The sequence below is a fragment of the Ranitomeya variabilis genome, chromosome 1, assembly GCF_051348905.1.
Source record: "Ranitomeya variabilis isolate aRanVar5 chromosome 1, aRanVar5.hap1, whole genome shotgun sequence".
Lineage (NCBI taxonomy): Eukaryota > Metazoa > Chordata > Amphibia > Anura > Dendrobatidae > Ranitomeya > Ranitomeya variabilis.
The window spans coordinates 240,470,953-240,489,367 of record NC_135232.1 but is presented as its reverse complement, the minus strand read 5'-3'; the positions used below and the strand labels follow the sequence as shown (position 1 = coordinate 240,489,367).

Genomic DNA, 18,415 nt, shown 5'->3' with positions numbered 1-18,415 from the left:
CTGCACTTAACTATGTCTCAGAATGAAAAAGCTGCTTTCACATATCAGTTCATCTAGATCAAGGTTGTCCAACCTTTTGCTGTCTCTGGGCCACATTGAAAGATATGAGACTGCAGTATATATCACATAGGAGAGAGACTGCTGTTGTGTTTACATCACATAGGACACGTGAGACTGACGTATATACATTGCATAGGAAACATGAGATTGCCGTACGTACAATAAATAGGTTACATGAGACTGCTGTATACATTGTAGTGCACACTGAGATTGCTGTATAAACACAGGAGATGCTGAGACTGCTGTATACATTATAGGATACACAGAGACTGGTGTATACATTACATAGAAAACAATACTGCTGTGTATACATGACATAGATACTAAAACTGCTGTATATACAACACATAGTAGACACTGAGACTGCTGTATTCATCACATAGGAGGCATTGAGGATGTTATACACAAATCATAGACATGGAGGCTGCTGTATATAAATCATATGATACACTGAAACTGCTTTATATGCTTTGCATTGAAGACACTGAGACTGCTGTATGCAGACCTATATACATTACATAGGAGCCCAGAGACTGCTGTATATACATCACATAGGATACACTGAGACTACGGTATATACATCACATAGGAGACATGGATGCTGCTGTTTATACATGACATTGGAGATATTGTGATTGCTGTATATACATCGTATAGGATACACTTAGACTTAATCCACTGACTTAATCCTGTCTTCCCTCAAAAAATTAAAGTGCCAACAGCCAAAAAACATTAAGGATGCCTTAACAGGTATCCTAATCCTTGGACACCCCTAATCTAAATTATAGGTAGAATGTCTTTTTAGATGTAGCACAATAAATAAAAGTGACTTACTTTATGATTTATCTACCAGTAACAAATTATATTCTTTGTTTTGAATTATAGTGCATATATTTTCCCTTTCTACAGTAAAGGATTTGCTTTTGTCCTGAAATATAGTGAATGACAAATTGTAAAAGATGGGATATATATCACAGCTGTTTTCCTGTCAACACAAAAAGGTTTTAAGAGGTCCCATGATACTTGTAACCAAAAAGAAATAAAACAGTGACATGATCAGGTTCCTCTTTGACAGTATGTAGATTAAGTCTAATAGCACACTTCATCAGTAAGCACAGATGTTGAATTTGACAAAAATAATACATTAATTGTTAAATTAGACTCAGGCAGCGCTTAAGAGATACAGTAATAACCTAATTTGTTATATAAATATTAAAAAGAATATCTATTTTTCATCTTACATATATTCATTTTAAATTCAAATTTGCAAGCTCTAATGAATTTTCACAAAGAATAAGTAAATTTGCTGCGAACTGCAAGATTTTGTAAGATACCTAAATTGTATGAATGGTTCAAAAATGTTCTCTTTTTGGGGACCGATGCCTTGTTGCTGTTTATACACAGGTTGTGCAAATGATAATAGCTGTACACAAAGATTTTTACAAAGGGTGTTGGGAGGTTAGTTCACCTTCAAAAAGGAAGAACCTCTAAAAGACCACTGTATTCAGGTGATGTGTGTACAGGTATGTGAGGAATTGCACATCGCAGCCCCGCTTGATGTTACTAACACATTAGGGTCACTCAGTATGGTCTCCCCACTTTCATCAAAATGATGGGGATACGTAATGAACAGCTTGACACAGTTTTACACAGACACCCCCTGTCCTCAAGGGCACAAGAAGGCATGGGGCATGAAAGAGGGTGGCCCACGCCACTGCCAGTGTGGCACAACACTTGTTTACAATCCTGACAAACTGACTGAGAGACCCCTTTCACTAGCACCAGTGAAACAAAGCATTGCCAGCTTGGTAGGACTGCCACCAGTTCCTACTTAGATATAAGCCCAGTCCAATAATGGGATTATATCAGGCCATAATCCAGCCCTGGTAACTTGTGATATTAAACTGAGAGCATGGGCATGTGGATTTATGGATCAAAGCAGTCCAAGATTAAATTGGATATTTAACCCCTTAATCCCCGGAAACTTTTTTCGGTTTTGCATTTTCGATTTTTGCTCCCCTCTTTCCCAGAGCCATAACTTTTTTATTTTTCTGTCAATATGGCCATTTGAGGGCTAATTTTTTGTGGGGTGAGTTGTATTTTTGAAGGAGATCATTGGTTTTACCATGTCGTAACTAGAAAATGGGAAAAAATTCCAAGTGCAGTGAAATTGCAAAAAAGTGCAATCCCACACTTGTTTTTTGTTTGGCTTTTTACCAGGTTCACTAAATGCTAAAACTGACCTGCCATTATGATTTTTCATGTCATTCCTAGTTCATAGACACTAAACATGTCTTGGTTCTTTTTTATTTAAATGGTGAAAAAAAATTCCAAACTTTGCTAAAAAAAAGTGCAATTTTCCCATAACCGTAGCGTCTCCATTTTTCCTGATCTCGGGTTGGGTGAAGACTTATATTTTGCGCGCCAAGCTGACGTTTTTAAAGAGACCATTTTGGTGCAGATATATTCTTTTGATAGCCCGTTATTCATTTTAATGCAATGTCACAGCTACAAAAAAAAAACATAATTCTGGCATTTTTACTTTTTTTATTGCTGCACCGTTTAGTGATCAGGTTAATCCTTTTTTTATTGATAGATTGGGTGACTCTGAATGTGGCGATACCAAATATGTATAGGTTTGATTAATAGGTTTTTTATTTTTTTATTTATACGTTTTTTAATTGCTTTATTTTGAATGGGGTGAAAGGGAGGTGATTTAAACTTTTAGATTTTTCTATTTTTTCATATTTTTTTAAAAATATTTTTTTAACTTTTGGCATACTTTAATAGCCTCCATGGGAGGCTAGAAGCTGCCACAACTTGATTGTCTCTGCTACATAGAGTTGATGCTCAGATTGCCTCTATGCAGCTGAATTGCAGATTTGCTATGAGCACCGACCACAGGGTCGCACTCACAGCAATGCGGCATCAACAACCATAGAGGTCTCAAGGAGACCTCTGGTTGTCATGCCAACGCACCGATGACCCCCGATCATGTGATGGGGTTACTGGTGCGCGCATTTCCAGCCTGATGGCAGGAGCGCTTGTTAAATGCCTCTGTCAGAGTTTGACAGAGGCCTTTAACTAGTTAATAGGCACTGGTGGATCGTGATTCCACCCGTGCCTATTGCATACACATGTCAGCTGTTCAAAACAGCTGACATGTCCTGGCTTTGAGGTGGGCTCACCGCCGGAGCCCACATCCAAGCGGGGGATACTACCATCGGCATAATAGTTTGTCCGATGGCAGTAAGGGGTTAATTGCCTTAAGGGAACACTAGAAAAAACACTATGTACAGAATGGATATACATATACGATGGTCATATACTCAAATACAGGTGGTAGTACAATAAGTATAAGCAGATGATACAATAATCACTTACCAGGTGGATGTTTGATCTTGGTGCTGCAGAGCCAAATAGGAGGTGTATGGTGCCAGCAGTTTATTATTATTATTTATTATTATAGCGCCATTTATTCCATGGCACTTTACATGTGAGGAGTATACATAATAAAAACAAGTACAATAATCTTAAACAATGCAAGTCATGACTGGTACAGTAGGGGAGAGGACCCTGCCCGTGAGGGCTCACAATCTACAAGGGATGGGTGAGGATACAATAGGTGAGGGTAGAGCTGGTCGTGCAGCAGTTTGGTCTATCGGTGGTTATTGCAGGTTGTAGGCTTGTCGGAAGAGGTAGGTCTTCAGGTTCTTTTTGAAGGTTTCAATGGTAGGCAAGAGTCTGCTATGTTGTGGTAGAGAGTTCCAGAGTAGGGGTGATGCACGAGAGAAATCTTGTATGCGATTGTGGAAAGAGGAGATAAGAGGGGAGTACAGAAGGAGATCTTGTGAGGATCGGAGGTTGCGTGCAGGTAAGTACCGGAAGACGAGGTCACAGATGTATGTGTGTCATGGATAGGGTTTTGTACTTGAGTCTCTGGGCAATGGGGAGCCAGTGAAGTGATTGACAGAGGGGAGAGGTCAGGGAATAGTGGGGAGGCCAGGTGGATTAGTCGGGCAGCAGAGTTTAGAATAGATTGGAGGGGTGAGAGAGTGTTCGAGGGGAGGCCACAGAGCAGGAGGTTGCAGTAGTCAAGGCTCGAGAAGATGAGGGCATGGACTAGGCTTTCTGGTTTCTTCCAATATGAAACGACTGTGTGACCTCCCTTAGGAAATAACCGTGTGCCACAGCCTTGCACGGGCTATTGACCCCTTGGTAGGTCACTCCCTTTCCCATCCCTGTTATGGTACTAGCTTCTCTCCCCTTGGGTCTGGTAGTTGAAATTGCAAAACCTATTGTTAGGGGCCGAGTTCCCGCTTCTGCACAGGGGGAATCTCGGGCCGTTTCTGCTGCGGTCTCCCATTCTTCTTCTGCCGCAGTGGAGCCTGCTCAGTGGAGACGTCGGTCCCAGCATCAGTGCTGGGCAGCGGCGAGCAGACGCTTTTGGGACTAAGTCCTGCTTTTTCCCTTCTGAGCATGCCCAGGGTGAGATCTCCCGTTGGAGATCGAGGGTCACATGCTCAGATACTGCAGCGGATCCCATTGGTCCTCCAGGAAGGTCCTGAAGGTGCTGAACTTCTGTGGCAGCTTCCCATTGGTTCTTTTTTGGAAGGTCCTGTTCGTGCTGCAGCTATATAAGCTTTGCATGACTGCACGGCCATGCGCTAGTGTACAATTGTATACGTGTGTTTGTTGATGAGTGCAAGTCGTTCCTTAAATATCCCATCCCTAAAGGATGATTGCTCGTGTATGGTGTATGGCTGCTATCTAGCGCTCGACTAACTCACAACGTGTTACACACAATACAGCGTCTATTGCTGTGACCGCCAGTGCGGCGCCACGTGCCAGGAGAGCACTTCCTAACCCACGTCTGGGTGACTAGTGGTGTTAGCCTGCACGGCACAGCTGACACTCTTGTGCTTTATACTATTTTTGTTAGTCAACTATTACACCCAGTTGCGGTGTTGTGCGCAAGTAGTCTGTACGGACTTCAATCCCGAGTCTAGGGACTGAGTTCGGCGACTCTTTGCTTGCGCTCTTTTGTGCAGTATTGCGGCCCTATGAAGTAACAGGGTTCGCTTCCACCGCCATATAGCGCAGCCATTTACTAGCAGCAGGTTTCTCCTGCACGGTGGACCCCGGTCTGCGAACGCACCTAATATTATTTCACCTTATTCTTGGTGCGTTCCGCCAGCCCTAGAAGAACACTAGTGCCAGGGTCTGGCTAGTAAATGGCGGACGATCAGCGTCTTCAGCGGTACATCCAGCAGCTGGAGGGAAGGTTGGTGGCTCTTGAGCGTACAACCTCAGCTGTGGATGTTACTGCTGTCGCTGTTCAGGCTGCAAGTGCAGCTGCAGCCAGTTTGTCCGCTGCCACCCCTGCTCCAACTACATCCCGTCTCCCGCTTCCTGACAAGTTTGCTGGTGGACTGGAAGGGCTGTGGTCCTGAGGACAGGTCTTGGGAGCCGGCTGAGCACATTCGGGCTCCGCAGCTCATTGCTGCCTTCGAGCGTAGCGAGGTCCAAGGAGGGGGGCCCTAGGAGGGGGGTAATGTTAGGGGCCGAGTTCCCACTTCTGCACAGGGGGAATCTTGGGCCATTTCTGCTGTGGTCTCCCATTCTTCTGCCGCAGTGGAGTCTGCTCAGCGGAGACGTCGGTCCCAGCATCTGGCTCAGTCTCACTCTGTGCTTAGGGTTGCTGGTGCTTTTCCAGCTTCTACCTTTAAAGAGACACTGTCACCTGAATTTGGAGGGAACAATCTTTAGACCTAGGGGCGGGGTTTTTGGGTGTTTGATGCACCCTTTCCTTACCCGCCGGCTGCATGCTGGCTGCAATATTGGATTGAAGTTCATTCTCTGTCCTCCGTAGTACATGCCTGCACAAGGCAATCTTGCCTTGTGCAGGCATGTACTACGGAGGACAGAGAATGAACTTCAATCCAATATTGCAGCCAGCATGCAGCCGGCGGGTAAGGAAAGGGTGCATCAAACACCCAAAAAACCCCGCCCCTAGGTCTACAGATTGTTCCCTCCAAATTCAGGTGACAGTGTCCCTTTAATGTCCGTGCTGGGCAGCGGCGAGCAGACGCTTTTGGGACTAAGTCCTGCTTTTTCCCTTCTGAGCATGCCCAGGGTGAGATCTCCCATTGGAGTTCGAGGGTCACATGCTCAGATACTGCAGCGGATCCCATTGGTCCTCCAGGAAGGTCCTGAAGGTGCTGAACTTCTGTGGCAGCTTCTCATTGGTCCTTTTTTGGAAGGTCCTGTTCGTGCTGCAGCTATATAAGCTTCGCATGACCGCACGGCCATGCGCTAGTGTACAATTGTATACGCGTGTTTGTTGATGAGTGCAAGTCATTCCTTAAATATCCCATCCCTAAAGTATGATTGCTCGCATATGGTGTATGGCTGCTATCTAGCGCTCGACTAACTCACAACGTGTTACACACGATACAGCGTCTATTGCTGTGACCACCAGTGCGGCGCCACGCACCAGGAGAGCGCTTCCTAACCCACATCTGGGTGATTAGTGGTGTCAGCCTGCACGGCACAGCTCGCACTCTCGTGCTTTATACTATTTCTCTTAGTCACCTATTACACCCAGTTGCGGTGTTGTGCGCAAGTAGTCTGTACGCACTTTAATCCCGAGTCTAGGGACTGAGTTCGGCGACTCCTTGCTTGCGCTCTTTTGTGCGGTATTGCGGCCCTGTGAAGTAACAGGGTTCGCTTCCACCACCATATAGTGCAGCCATTTACTAGCAGCAGGTTTCTCCTGCACGGTGGACCCCGGTCTGCGAACGCACCTAATATTATTTCACCTTATACTATGCGTTCCGCCAGCCCTAACACCTATGATGGCTCTCATCGGCAGATCATTGGGAGATGGTTTAGTGCCAACAAATCCGGCTTGGCCTCCGTTATGCTTGGAGACCAATAAAGGCTTCGCTATCCCTCATTATTATATCTCCCATGTTCTTCACAAGATCTAATACTGGACTATTACAACAACAAAGTGTACAGAAATATGTATATTTTACAAGGCGCACACTTTGTAAGGTAGACTGTTGTGTTTAAATTTCTGGATTATTGGGATTTTTTTATTAGGATGTAAAAGAAAAAAATATGGCCACCTCATACTACAATGCACACAAGCTTAGGATTCAGGATTTTGTTTTTGTGGCAGAAATAGCACTGAGCAGTTTAACACTCCCCTCCTTTGTTTGCTGTTTGTGAAGGATAAAAAAAGCTGTTGTTAAGGTGCTGTTACTGCAGTATATCTCAGATCAATCAATTCAGTCACAATTAGGGTTAAGCGACTTTTACTTTTTCAGGATCGAGTCGGGTTTCGCGAAACCGGACTCTGTCAAAAGTAGGCTCGGGTGAAATCGGCCGATTATTTCGAAAAGTCGGGGATCCGACCGAAACACGAAAACCAATGCAAGTCATTGCAGAATCAAAGTCGACAGTGAGTTGAAGAAAGGAAAACACCAACAGAGCCCATTTTAATGCCAAAAACATAAATTCTTGTTACTTAAGCTTGTCAATCTTAATTTACCTTATAATAAAAGTTAGCCATTGAAAATTTGGGGGTAATTTGGCAACAGTTGTGGGGGGAGTAGGGCTGGCTCAAGTTTTTCATGGGCCCAGGAAACACGGACTACGTCACGGCGGTGGAGCAGGGAGAGGTAAGTATTTCAACTTTGCAAGTGCTGTGATCCAGAGCAAGCAGGGGGGGCACACTCGTTCGCATTGCCACTGGCACAGGGCCCCTCAAAGTACAGCGTTGTGATTGATGGCTGGGGCGCCTCCCACCGGCAGAGACACTTTTGCGTACTATGAGGGGCCCTGTGCCAGTGACATCGCCAATGAGTATGCCCCCCCACCTGTTAAAGGAACCTGCACTTTCATCTGCATCTTCCTCTTTGTCCCCATGTAAGGTGGTATAGTATGCGGGAAGGGGAACCTGAGTTTCAGCAGGGTCAGATTAAGGCTGTGTAGAGTGCAAGGGGAATGTAGTGGTCTGTGTCAATGTACCAGCAGACTCATCTAGCAGTGGCTGGGCAATGGGCAGGAATGAGGTGGAAACACAGATATAGGCCCAAAATAAAAAAGTAGGCTAAAAGCTGTTAAAAATTGGTAACAGGAGTAAACAGGCGGCATTGGTTTGTTCAGTGGAGGAGAACAACAATCAGCGGCAGACACCGTTAGTAGGCCCAACCAAACAAGTAGGCCAAATGCAGTTTCATATTCTAAATATAGGCTGAAAGCCTGAAGATTGAAGCTCAGCTTTGTGTACTAGAGGAAAACAAGAGGCAGCAGCAGACAACGTTACTAGGCACAAACCAAGAACTAGGCCAAATGTAGGTTCATATTGTTGTAACAGGCCGAAAGTCTGAAGCTTCAAGCTCAGCTTTTTTTAGTAGAGGAAAACAAGAGGCAGCAGCAGACAATGTTACTAGGCCCAACCCAACGAGTAGGCCAAATGCAGTTTAATATAACAAATACTTAAACGAAAGCCTGAAGATTGAAGCACAAGAAAAATAAACCAGAAGAACACCAAGGAGCGGCAGACACCGTTAGTAGGCCCCAACCCAACAAGTAGGCCAAATGCAGTTTAATATTTGAAACGGGACAACAGTTGAAGTTCAGCTTTGTTCAGTGAAGGAAAAAAAAGAAGCAGCAGCAGACACCGTTATTACACCCAAATAATAAAGACAGTGGTAGTAGGCGCAAAGTATTAAATGGAGGCCAGGGCCCCTGTATATTTTAACTATCATCTATCATTTCAAATAATTTGTATTGGCAGTGCCATTTAAGGTTTTAACTGCACAGACTACACAGTGGTGGAGCTGGGAGAGGTAGTATTGCAAGTGGTAGAGCACTGTTCAAGCTGGGGGGGAACACTCTCTCGTGGGCGGCGGTACTGGCACAGGGCCCCTCATATTACGACGGTGTAATATGAGTTGTGGTTCAGTGTCTCCCCCCAAAAAATGAGGAAGTCTGGTGGAAGAGGCCGTGGGCAGGGGTTGCCAGCTGGTACTGATGGTGCTGGTGGTGCTGCATCTCGTGGTAGTGGCAAAAGCACAGTAGCACCTAAGGCTGGAGTTGTTCAGCCTGCGTCATCGTCTGGCTACACAAGGCCTCGAAGGCTCCCTTACCTGGGAGTAGGAAAACAGCTTTTAAAGCCGGAGAAGCAGAAAAAAGTGTTGTCTTTCCTTGCTGACTCACCCTCTAGCTCTTTCGCCTCCTCTTCCCAAAGTTCTAAATGTAAGAGCAGTCAGTCGCCAGTGGATGCTCCCGGTCAGGAAAAAGACATTTCCTTGTGTCCTTCTCCCAAACCAAAAGTGAAGGATACATCAGGCGACACTACAGGTTACTCCATGGAGCTCTTTACACATACCGTGCCTGGGTTAGAAATGGAAATTGTACACTGCCAACAAGAAGAATCGGACATGGAGTGCACTGATGCACAGCCACAGCTAGATTGTGATGCTGTTCCATTGACTCTGATCACTGCATTGCCCTCGCAGTTTACTGAGCCAGAATGTGACCCTGATGAGACTATGGTGCCCTGTCCCGAACGCTATAGCACCTTACATGGTGACACTGAGGAAGGTGCACATGACATTGAGGAGGAGGTGATAGATGACCCAGTTGTTGACCCAGATTGGCAGCCATTGGGGGAAGAGGGTGCCGCTGCCACTAGCTCAGAAGCGGAGGAGGATGATCCGCAGCAGCCATCTACATTGCAACAGCTGTCATCTGGCAGGTCCGTATCAGGCCAAAAATGTTTGCAAAAAGCAAAAACAGTTTTAGGAGAGCGTGGCCATTCGGTGAAAGTAGCACAGCGCACAATGCCTGAAAAGGTTTTCGATAGTAGGAAGAGTGTAGTGTAGCAATTTTTTAACCAAGATCAGAATGATCAGTCAAAAGTTATCTGTAAGAAATGCTCAAAGACCTTTAGCAGAGAGAAGAATCTTCAAAATTTAAATACAACGTGCATGCTTAGACATTTAACCAGCATGCACTTGCAAGCCTGGACTAACTACCAAACGTCCCGTACCGTTGGTGCACCTGCTCAGAATGAAGGTAGTCAGCAATGCTTCATTGCTTCCCTCACTGTAAGCCCACCGGTTAGGACACCACCAGCAGCAAATGTGGAGGTATCGTCGTAAGGCCAAAGCAGTCAGGGAATCACAAGGTTATTGGTAGGAAAGACTGTATGTAGGCCAACAACAAGAATACCATAACAAACTATCTCTCAATCTGCCTTTTTCACCACCACCACCGCTAGTTCCACCATATGCAGCTCTCCAGTCCAGCTCACCCTACAAGAGACTCTCGTTAGGAAAAGAAAGTACTCATCCTCTCATCCGCGTACACAGGATTTGAACGCCCACATTGCTATACTAATCTCATTACAGATGATGCCCTACCGTTTGGTTGAAAGCAAAGCTTTCAAAGACCTGATGGCCCACGCAGTACCACGCTATGACCTACCCAGTCGCCACTTCTTTGCGAGAAAAGCCATCCCAGCCCTCCACCAGCATGTCAAAGACCGCATTGTCCATGCCTTGAGGCAATCAGTCAGTGGAAAGGTGCACCTCACAACAGATGCATGGACCAGTAGGCATGGCCAGGGACGTTACGTGTCCATCACGGTGCACTGGGTTAATGTGTAGGATGCAGGGTCCACAGGGGGCAGCCATAGTGGGACAGTTCAGCCTATCCCACAGTCTAAGGAAACAGTTGGCATAAGGCGTTCGCCACTCCTCCTCCTCCTCCAGAAGTGAAAGCTCGTGCACAGAGCGCAGTCGCCCTACCACTCCATCCGCAGCTGCCAATGTTGCACAGGGGGTGTCCTATTATCGAAAAGCTAGTGGTAAGCGTCAGCAGGCTGTGTTTCAAATGAAGTGTTTGGGCGACAACAGACACACCACGGAAGTACTGGTGGAGTACTTGCAGCAACAAACTCAGTCATGGCTGGGCAGTGTACATCTTGAGGCAGGCAAGGTATTCAGTGATAACGGAAGGAATTTTATGGCTGCCATAGCCCTTTCAGAACTGAAACACATACCTTGCCTGGCTCATACCTTTAACCTGGTGGTGCAGGGCTTCTTCAAAAATTATCTAAAGTTACCAGCCCTGCTCCTGAAGGTGCGAAGACTTTGCTCGCACATCCGCCGGATGCCCATACACTCCAGCCATATGCTGAACCATCAGCGATCGCTGAATCTTCCCCAGCACTGCCTAATAATCGACGTTGCAACAAGGTGGAACTCCACACTGCACATGATTCAGAGGCTGTGCGAACAGAGGTGTGCTGTAATTAATTTGTGGGAGGATACACGGGCAGGCACTTGGATGGCAGACATGGAGTTGTCTGGTGTGCAGTGGTTGACACCATCATAAGCATTAACATCCTACTTATGCGTCTGCTGATGCAAAGTTTGACGCACATTAAGGAAGCCTTGATGACAGTCAGCCATTGTCTGCTCAGGGAACTGTCCAGGACGAATTGGCGGACGAAGAGGATGAGGAGGATGATGATGGGGATGAATATGTATGGGAGGAGGATGATTCTCAGGTGGCAATAGAAACTGGTGGCATTGCAAGGTCTGGTATAGGTTTATTGCGGGACACTTGTGATGTTGATTTGCAAGAAAGTGGTCCTCAACCCAGCAGAAACAGTTAATTGACACCTGGAACATTGGACCACATGGCTGAGTATGCCTTGCGTATCCTAAAAAGGGACTCCCGTATTGTTAAAATGATGACCGATGACGACAACTGGTTGGCCTGCCTCCTGGATACAAGATATAAAGGAAAACTGCAAAATATCATGCCACATCAGAACCTAGGTCAAATATTGGCTACCAAACAAGCAACTCTTGTGGACCGTTTGGTTCAGGCATTCCCAGCACACAGCGGCGGTGATGGTTCTCACACGAGCTGCAGGGGGCAACATGGCAGAGGTGCTAGAGGTGCAGAAATCTGAAGTGGCGTTGGACAGAGGGGTTTTATGACAAGGTTGTGGAATGATTTCGCAATGACCGCTGACACGACAGGTACTGCTGCATCAATTCAAAGTGACAGGAGACAGCATTTATCCAGTATGGTTACAAACTACTTTTCCGCCCTTATCGATGTTCTCCCTCACAGGTCATTCCCCTTTGATTACTGGGTATCTAAACTAGACACCTGGCCTGAATTGCCAGAATATGGATTACAGGACCTCGATTGCCCTGCTGTCAGTGTGCTTTCAGAAAGAGTGTTCAGTGCTGCTGGTTCAATACTGACCGAAAAAAGGACACGTCTGGCTACCAAAAATATTGATTAGCTAACCTTCATTTAAATTACCAATCATGGATTTCACATTCTTTTGCCCCACCTTCCCCTGCTGACACGTAGCTTGCCTGAAAGATGACTTGCTTTTGGGGGGAGACACAGAACCCCAACTCTGGCCCTGTGGTATAACACAACACTATGAATGTGGCAGAAAGTGGCTGTCTGATATACGATGCACTAGCAGTACAGCTGAATATACACTGTGTGAGAATTTGAATCTCCATTTTTTGGGGGGAGACACTGAACCCTAACTCTGGCCCTGTGGTATAACACAACACTATGGACATGGCAGAAAGTGGCTGCCTGATATACGACGCACTAGCAGTACAGCTGAATATACACTGTTTGAGAATTTGAATCTCCATTTTTTGGGGGGAGACACTGAACCCTAACTCTGGCCCTGTGGTATAACACAACACTATGAACATGGCAGAAAGTGGCTGCCTGATATACGACGCACTAGCAGTACAGCTGAATATACACTGTGTGAGAATTTGAATCTCCATTTTTTGGGGGGAGACACTGAACCCTAACTCTGGCCCTGTGGTATAACACAACACTATGAACGTGGCAGAAAGTGGCTGCCTGATATACGACGCACTAGCAGTACAGCTGAATATACACTGTGTGAGAATTTGAATCTCCATTTTTTGGGGGAGACACTGAACCCTAACTCTGGCCCTGTGGTATAACACAACACTATGAACGTGGCAGAAAGTGGCTGCCTGATATACGACACACTAGCAGTACAGCTGAATATACACTGTGTGAGAATTTGAATCTCCATTTTTTGGGGGGAGACCCTGAACCCTAACTCTGGCCCTGTGGTATAACATAACACTATGAACGTGGCAGAAAGTGGCTGGAATAATATTATAAAGAAAAAAAAAGGTACTGCAATAACACGCTCCCTAGTCCCTACAATGATCTCAGGACAAGTATGGCAGCAATAAAAAGAACTTCAGAACAAAAAAGTGTGGACAAATAAACAAGACAGGTAACTGTGCAGAAAGGAGCAACAGGATTTTTGCTTTAAAAAAAGCAGTTGATTTGCACAGCACCGTGCACACAGCTATGCAGCTGATGCACTAAAATACGACCTCCACTGTCCCTGGACAAAAAGGTGGTGTTGGCAGTGGAAATCGCTACAGCACAAGCGGTTTGGGGGTTGATCTTCCCTCCCTAACTATATCCCTTCTTCTGATGAAGCTGCAGCAACCTCTCCCTATGCTAAGATCGGCAGATGTAAGATTGCGGTCAGCGTGCACGCCCCTTTATAGCCCCTGTGATGCCGCAGAAAGCAAGCCAATCACTGTCACGCCCTTCTCTAAGATGGTGGGGACCGAGATCTATGTCATCACGCTGCCCACACTCTGCGCCCTCCTTCATTGGATGAAAAACGGCGGTAACAGCGTCATACGAAATGCGACTTTGGCGCTCTGATCGCCGACCGCGTGGCCGATCCCACACTAGGATCGGTTCGGGTTTCATGAAACCCCACTTTGCCTAAAAGTCGGCGATTTATGAAAATGACCGATCCGTTTCGCTCAACGCTAGTCACAATTATTCACTATACAATTACAGACTGTACCCGGGTTATTACTCTTATTTTCAATCTTCAGTACTGAAGTAGTACACCTCAATCAGATCAGGCCCTTTTTTATCCCTACACAAACCTTCTATTCATACACTCTACACATATAAAATGGTGCTCCTTAGTTTTCCCTCATTTTTAATACTGGCTGTGATAGCTCCGCTGATTGGCTGCACAAGACAATGTGACATGATAGCTACAAGGCATTAAGAGAAAGTCCACGCAGCCATGAATTAAGTTATATTACCACTCTCTGAGTCTTCACAGTGTGTGAAATGGGGCAGGTACTTTTTCATTTTTTTGGCTGTCCCTTGCAAATCAAATCGTAGAGTGTTCAAAATCACACGTACTTGCAAATTATAGAAAATTCAACTCAAAGTCTATCCTCCATGGATCCTTCTGCTGATCTCTACTTGGATATCCCAATGATAAATCTGATTATGCATCTCATTTGGAGGGTTAGTCATAGAGTTTTTTTCCAATGGATCCTTTTCAATTAGCTGTTATTGGAAGTCACTCGACAATATTAAAGAAGAGCAAGGCAGCCCCTTGTTAGGGCTAGTGGAACGTACCGAGTGAATAGATGAAGGGTCCACCGTGCTGGAGGAACCTGCTGCTAGCATATGGCACTATATGGCGGTATAAGCGAACTCTGTTACTTCACAGAGTCGCCGACAAAAGAAAGCACTGTGCCCTGTTAGACTCACAGGAGTACTAACTGCTGAGCAGATAGCAGTCAGTGGTCTTGCACACACACAAACTGCCGGTATACTAGGGGCTTATTTCAGCTGGGACCCTGAATACATACACACAAAACTCCTCGCCGGTATTCTAGGTGCTTATTTCAGCCGGGGCCCTAAATACATACAAGACCACACTGGCGCAAAGCACATAACATAGATTGATACTAGCGCATGACCGTGCAGTCATGCAAACCTTTTATAGCCGCAGCAACTACAGGATCTTCCCAGAAGGACCAATGGGAGGCTGCCACAGAACTTGAGCAACCTCAGGACCTTCCTAGAGGACCAATGGGAGTTGCTGCAGTACCTGAGCTTGTGACCCTTGATCTCCAATGAGAGATCTTACCCTGGGCATGCTCAGAAGGGGAAAAGTAGGACTTCGTCACAAAGACGTCTGCTCGCCGCTGACCAGTACTGGCTACAATGGCAGAAGCTGGAAAGGCAGCAGTAACCCTTTGCACAGTATGAGACTGAGCGAGACGCTGGGACCGACATCTCCACTGAGCAGGCTCCGCTGCTGCAGGAGAAGAATGGGAGACTGCAGCGGAGATGACTCAAGATTCCCCCTGTGCAGAGGCGGGAACTCGACCCCTAACACCCCTTTTTCATTTATTCCTCTGAGGGTATATTTTCTCATGTGAGAGAATCAGGCCAATTATGCTAATGACATCTGAGTGTAATCAAATTCGCTTGGATTTTTTGCTCTTGCATGAGAGAATAGCAGCATAGGTATGGAGCAGATGGAGATTTTAATTTCTTCATCTTCTCCAATGTCTTTGTGAGCGTACATCGGACTTTCACACGAACCCATAGATTTGTATGAGTGTCAGTGATCAGAATATCGGAGTCAGTCGAAGCATGCTGCAATTGTTTTCTCATGCCAAATTGGCATAAAAAATAATTACAGATCTGCACTGACCCATAGTGCAACATTGTAATATGATTTATCTTAAAAATTATATTTTATTTTTATATTTTCAATGTCACTATATTTATATTCTATATTCCCATTCTCCTGAGATCTCTTTAGCTGTCATTTCATTATCAATTGATGGAAAAATATAATGAAAAGGAACACCCATATTTAAAGATACAGAATCTTCGAATTGCATTGGATGATGGGTACAACTCTTATTCTCCTGCTTCCTGCAAAATAACCTCTCCACAGAGAATCTCTAGGAAGCTCTCCCATAATAGTCTGAAGAACATCTCCAAACCATTAATTTTTATGACCCAAGTACTTGATGTAATCTGTAATGCTGAATGCTTAATAATAGCACAGGAAATATGTCTGCTCTATAATCATTTACAGAAAATACAATAAAAAAAGCCTACAATTGGAAAATAAAATCAGATTAGAAAAAGTATTTATTTCACTACATGGTTTTAATTAGCAAAAAAATAATATAAGTGATGCATTGTCCAACTTTGTTGTTCTTTGTTGGATTGATACATTCAATGAAATGATGCTAAACATTGAAATGTTACCTAAGTATACTTTGTTTTTACTTATTTTTACTCATTTTGCTAATTAACTACCGAAACTACTCTAAATTCAATGGAAACATTACCAATGTAGGTATATTTATTCAGAACATGTTATTTTTGTTGCATATCATCATTTGTCATGAATCATATTTTGTTTTCATAGTCTTTGCTGAATAAATTGTTCTCTTTACAGAATAAGTTTTATATTAGTTTCTTTTTCTCTACTTTTTCTATATTTCTGTGTAGCAATAAAGCAAAATTATTGTACTAAAAATAACAACAATTTAAATATTTATATATTGAATAAGTATTAAAGTAACAATTTAAATATTTGATGAAATTCAAGAAAAGCGGAAATGAGTGGCACATCCATCCAACAATAAGTAAAAATTATTTCATGCTTTTTTTCAAAAATTCATTAAAAACATGGAATCCCAAAAAAATATATAAAACCTGATGCGTTTTTGGCGTCTAAGTGCCCTTAGTCATTGGATATCCTATGCTGGACGGATGTTCTGCTCATTTCCTGATATCCTTGAATCTGTGGCTGAACTTCACCATCAGGACCGGTACCCAACACGCAGGTCTCAACCCTCAACATCGGACGACATGGTGTGGTGAAGTCACATTCCTCCCCTCTATCAAAATTTGATTAAATGTGTCTCTGTAGAATGTTCTATCTTTGATTTGTGCTTTTAGTGGCTTAGGTTTGCAAAGTTGCAACTATATTATTTATGTCAATCTCACTAATAATCTTGAACAGTCTCCCAACAATCAAGTTCTAAATAAAATGTATTGTACATTGAACTGTTATTGAGAAAGAATTATATTTTATCTTATATTTGTTTTATAAGCCCATTATTTTAATTTATTGAAATATTTGTTCTTTTTCAACAGTGACAGAAAGTCGTGGGATATTAGACAGCATACAAAGGTTTTCTTTGCTTCCGACCTATCTACCGGTGAGCTACACTATCCATCAAAGTGAGCTTTCTTTCTTACTTAAAGAAGCAAACCAGGACATTATGAGGAATTCCAGTCTGCAGTCTAGAGTTGAATCATTTCTCATTTATAAGGCCAAGAAACAACCAATGATGAATGCCACCTACGGACCATTTTCCATTGAGCAGGAAGTGCCACAGGATTTACTGTTAATTTCTAACCATTTTGGATCTACAGATAAATTTGCATTTAACTGGAGGATTAAAGCATATATTCTGAAGAGCAAAATCTATCGTTTTAAACCTAAAGTTCAAGTTTTGTTTTATATTGTGGGAAGAGATTGGGATGATTATAGCACTACAGAAAGACTTCCTTGTGTAAAAGTATTTGCATTCCAGGAAACCAGAGAAGTTAAGGCTACATGCAAGTTGACTGGTGATCTTGGATTGTGCGTTGCTGACCTTGAGCTACTGGCAAGTTGGTTTGACCCACCAACAGTTATTGCAGGACATAAAAAGATGTTGGAGCAACCTGATGGCAGTCCAGTGGAATTGTATTATTCTATTCAGCAAAGTGATGAGAAAAGCAATTGTGTCATGGAGGACGCAAGGAAAATCCAAATGTCTCATAATTATTTTGATGATGCCGGTCCTCCACTGCAAAGAATTGGAAGTATTTACCTATACCAAAGCCCCAGCAGCAACTCATCTATTGAAGTGGTAATTGACAGGAATATAGCTATCCGTTCTTTCTATCGGAGTATAAAGTCTGGGGATATTCTATCATATTTTGTGTTTCTTGCAAAAAATTTTACACAGGCCAAGTTCAAATTAAGGTAAGAAAAAGGTGTTTTCAAAGTTTTTGGAACACATAAGTATTAAGGGTTTTATGTGGTCTAAAGTTTTTAATCAGGTAAATGTAAGTTATTAGTTTATTGAAAACAGGAAATATGTAAGCGAGAAACAAATTCCACAAGGTTATTTTATATATGGATGTGTGAAATTAATATGCCACCATATTACAGCATATTTTACATCAAGAATAACAAATGGTTATAATTTCAATGTTACTATCAGAGAACTACAGACTGTTTCCGATGCACCACAGACACACGGCTTCTGGCTAGAAGGATTTAAACCTGAAACAAATTATAAAGAGTAAGACATGTCAAAAGTTTCGATGAGTGGTGACCACATAGTTCCCCACAGATTGATAAGACAATAAAAGCCAGAAGAAT

General features: G+C 43.9%; 1 protein-coding gene across 1 annotated transcript in view; it reads left to right on the top strand.

Annotated features, from left to right (window-relative positions):
- The window catches only part of LOC143812117 (transmembrane protein 132D-like), a 1,597,762-nt gene that overhangs the window by 444,391 nt on the left and 1,134,956 nt on the right, over positions 1–18,415 (top strand). The window contains exon 2 of the mRNA XM_077293277.1: positions 17,134–18,013. Within this exon, the coding sequence (XP_077149392.1) occupies positions 17,134–18,013 (880 nt within the window). The remainder of the gene's footprint in view (positions 1–17,133; positions 18,014–18,415) is intronic.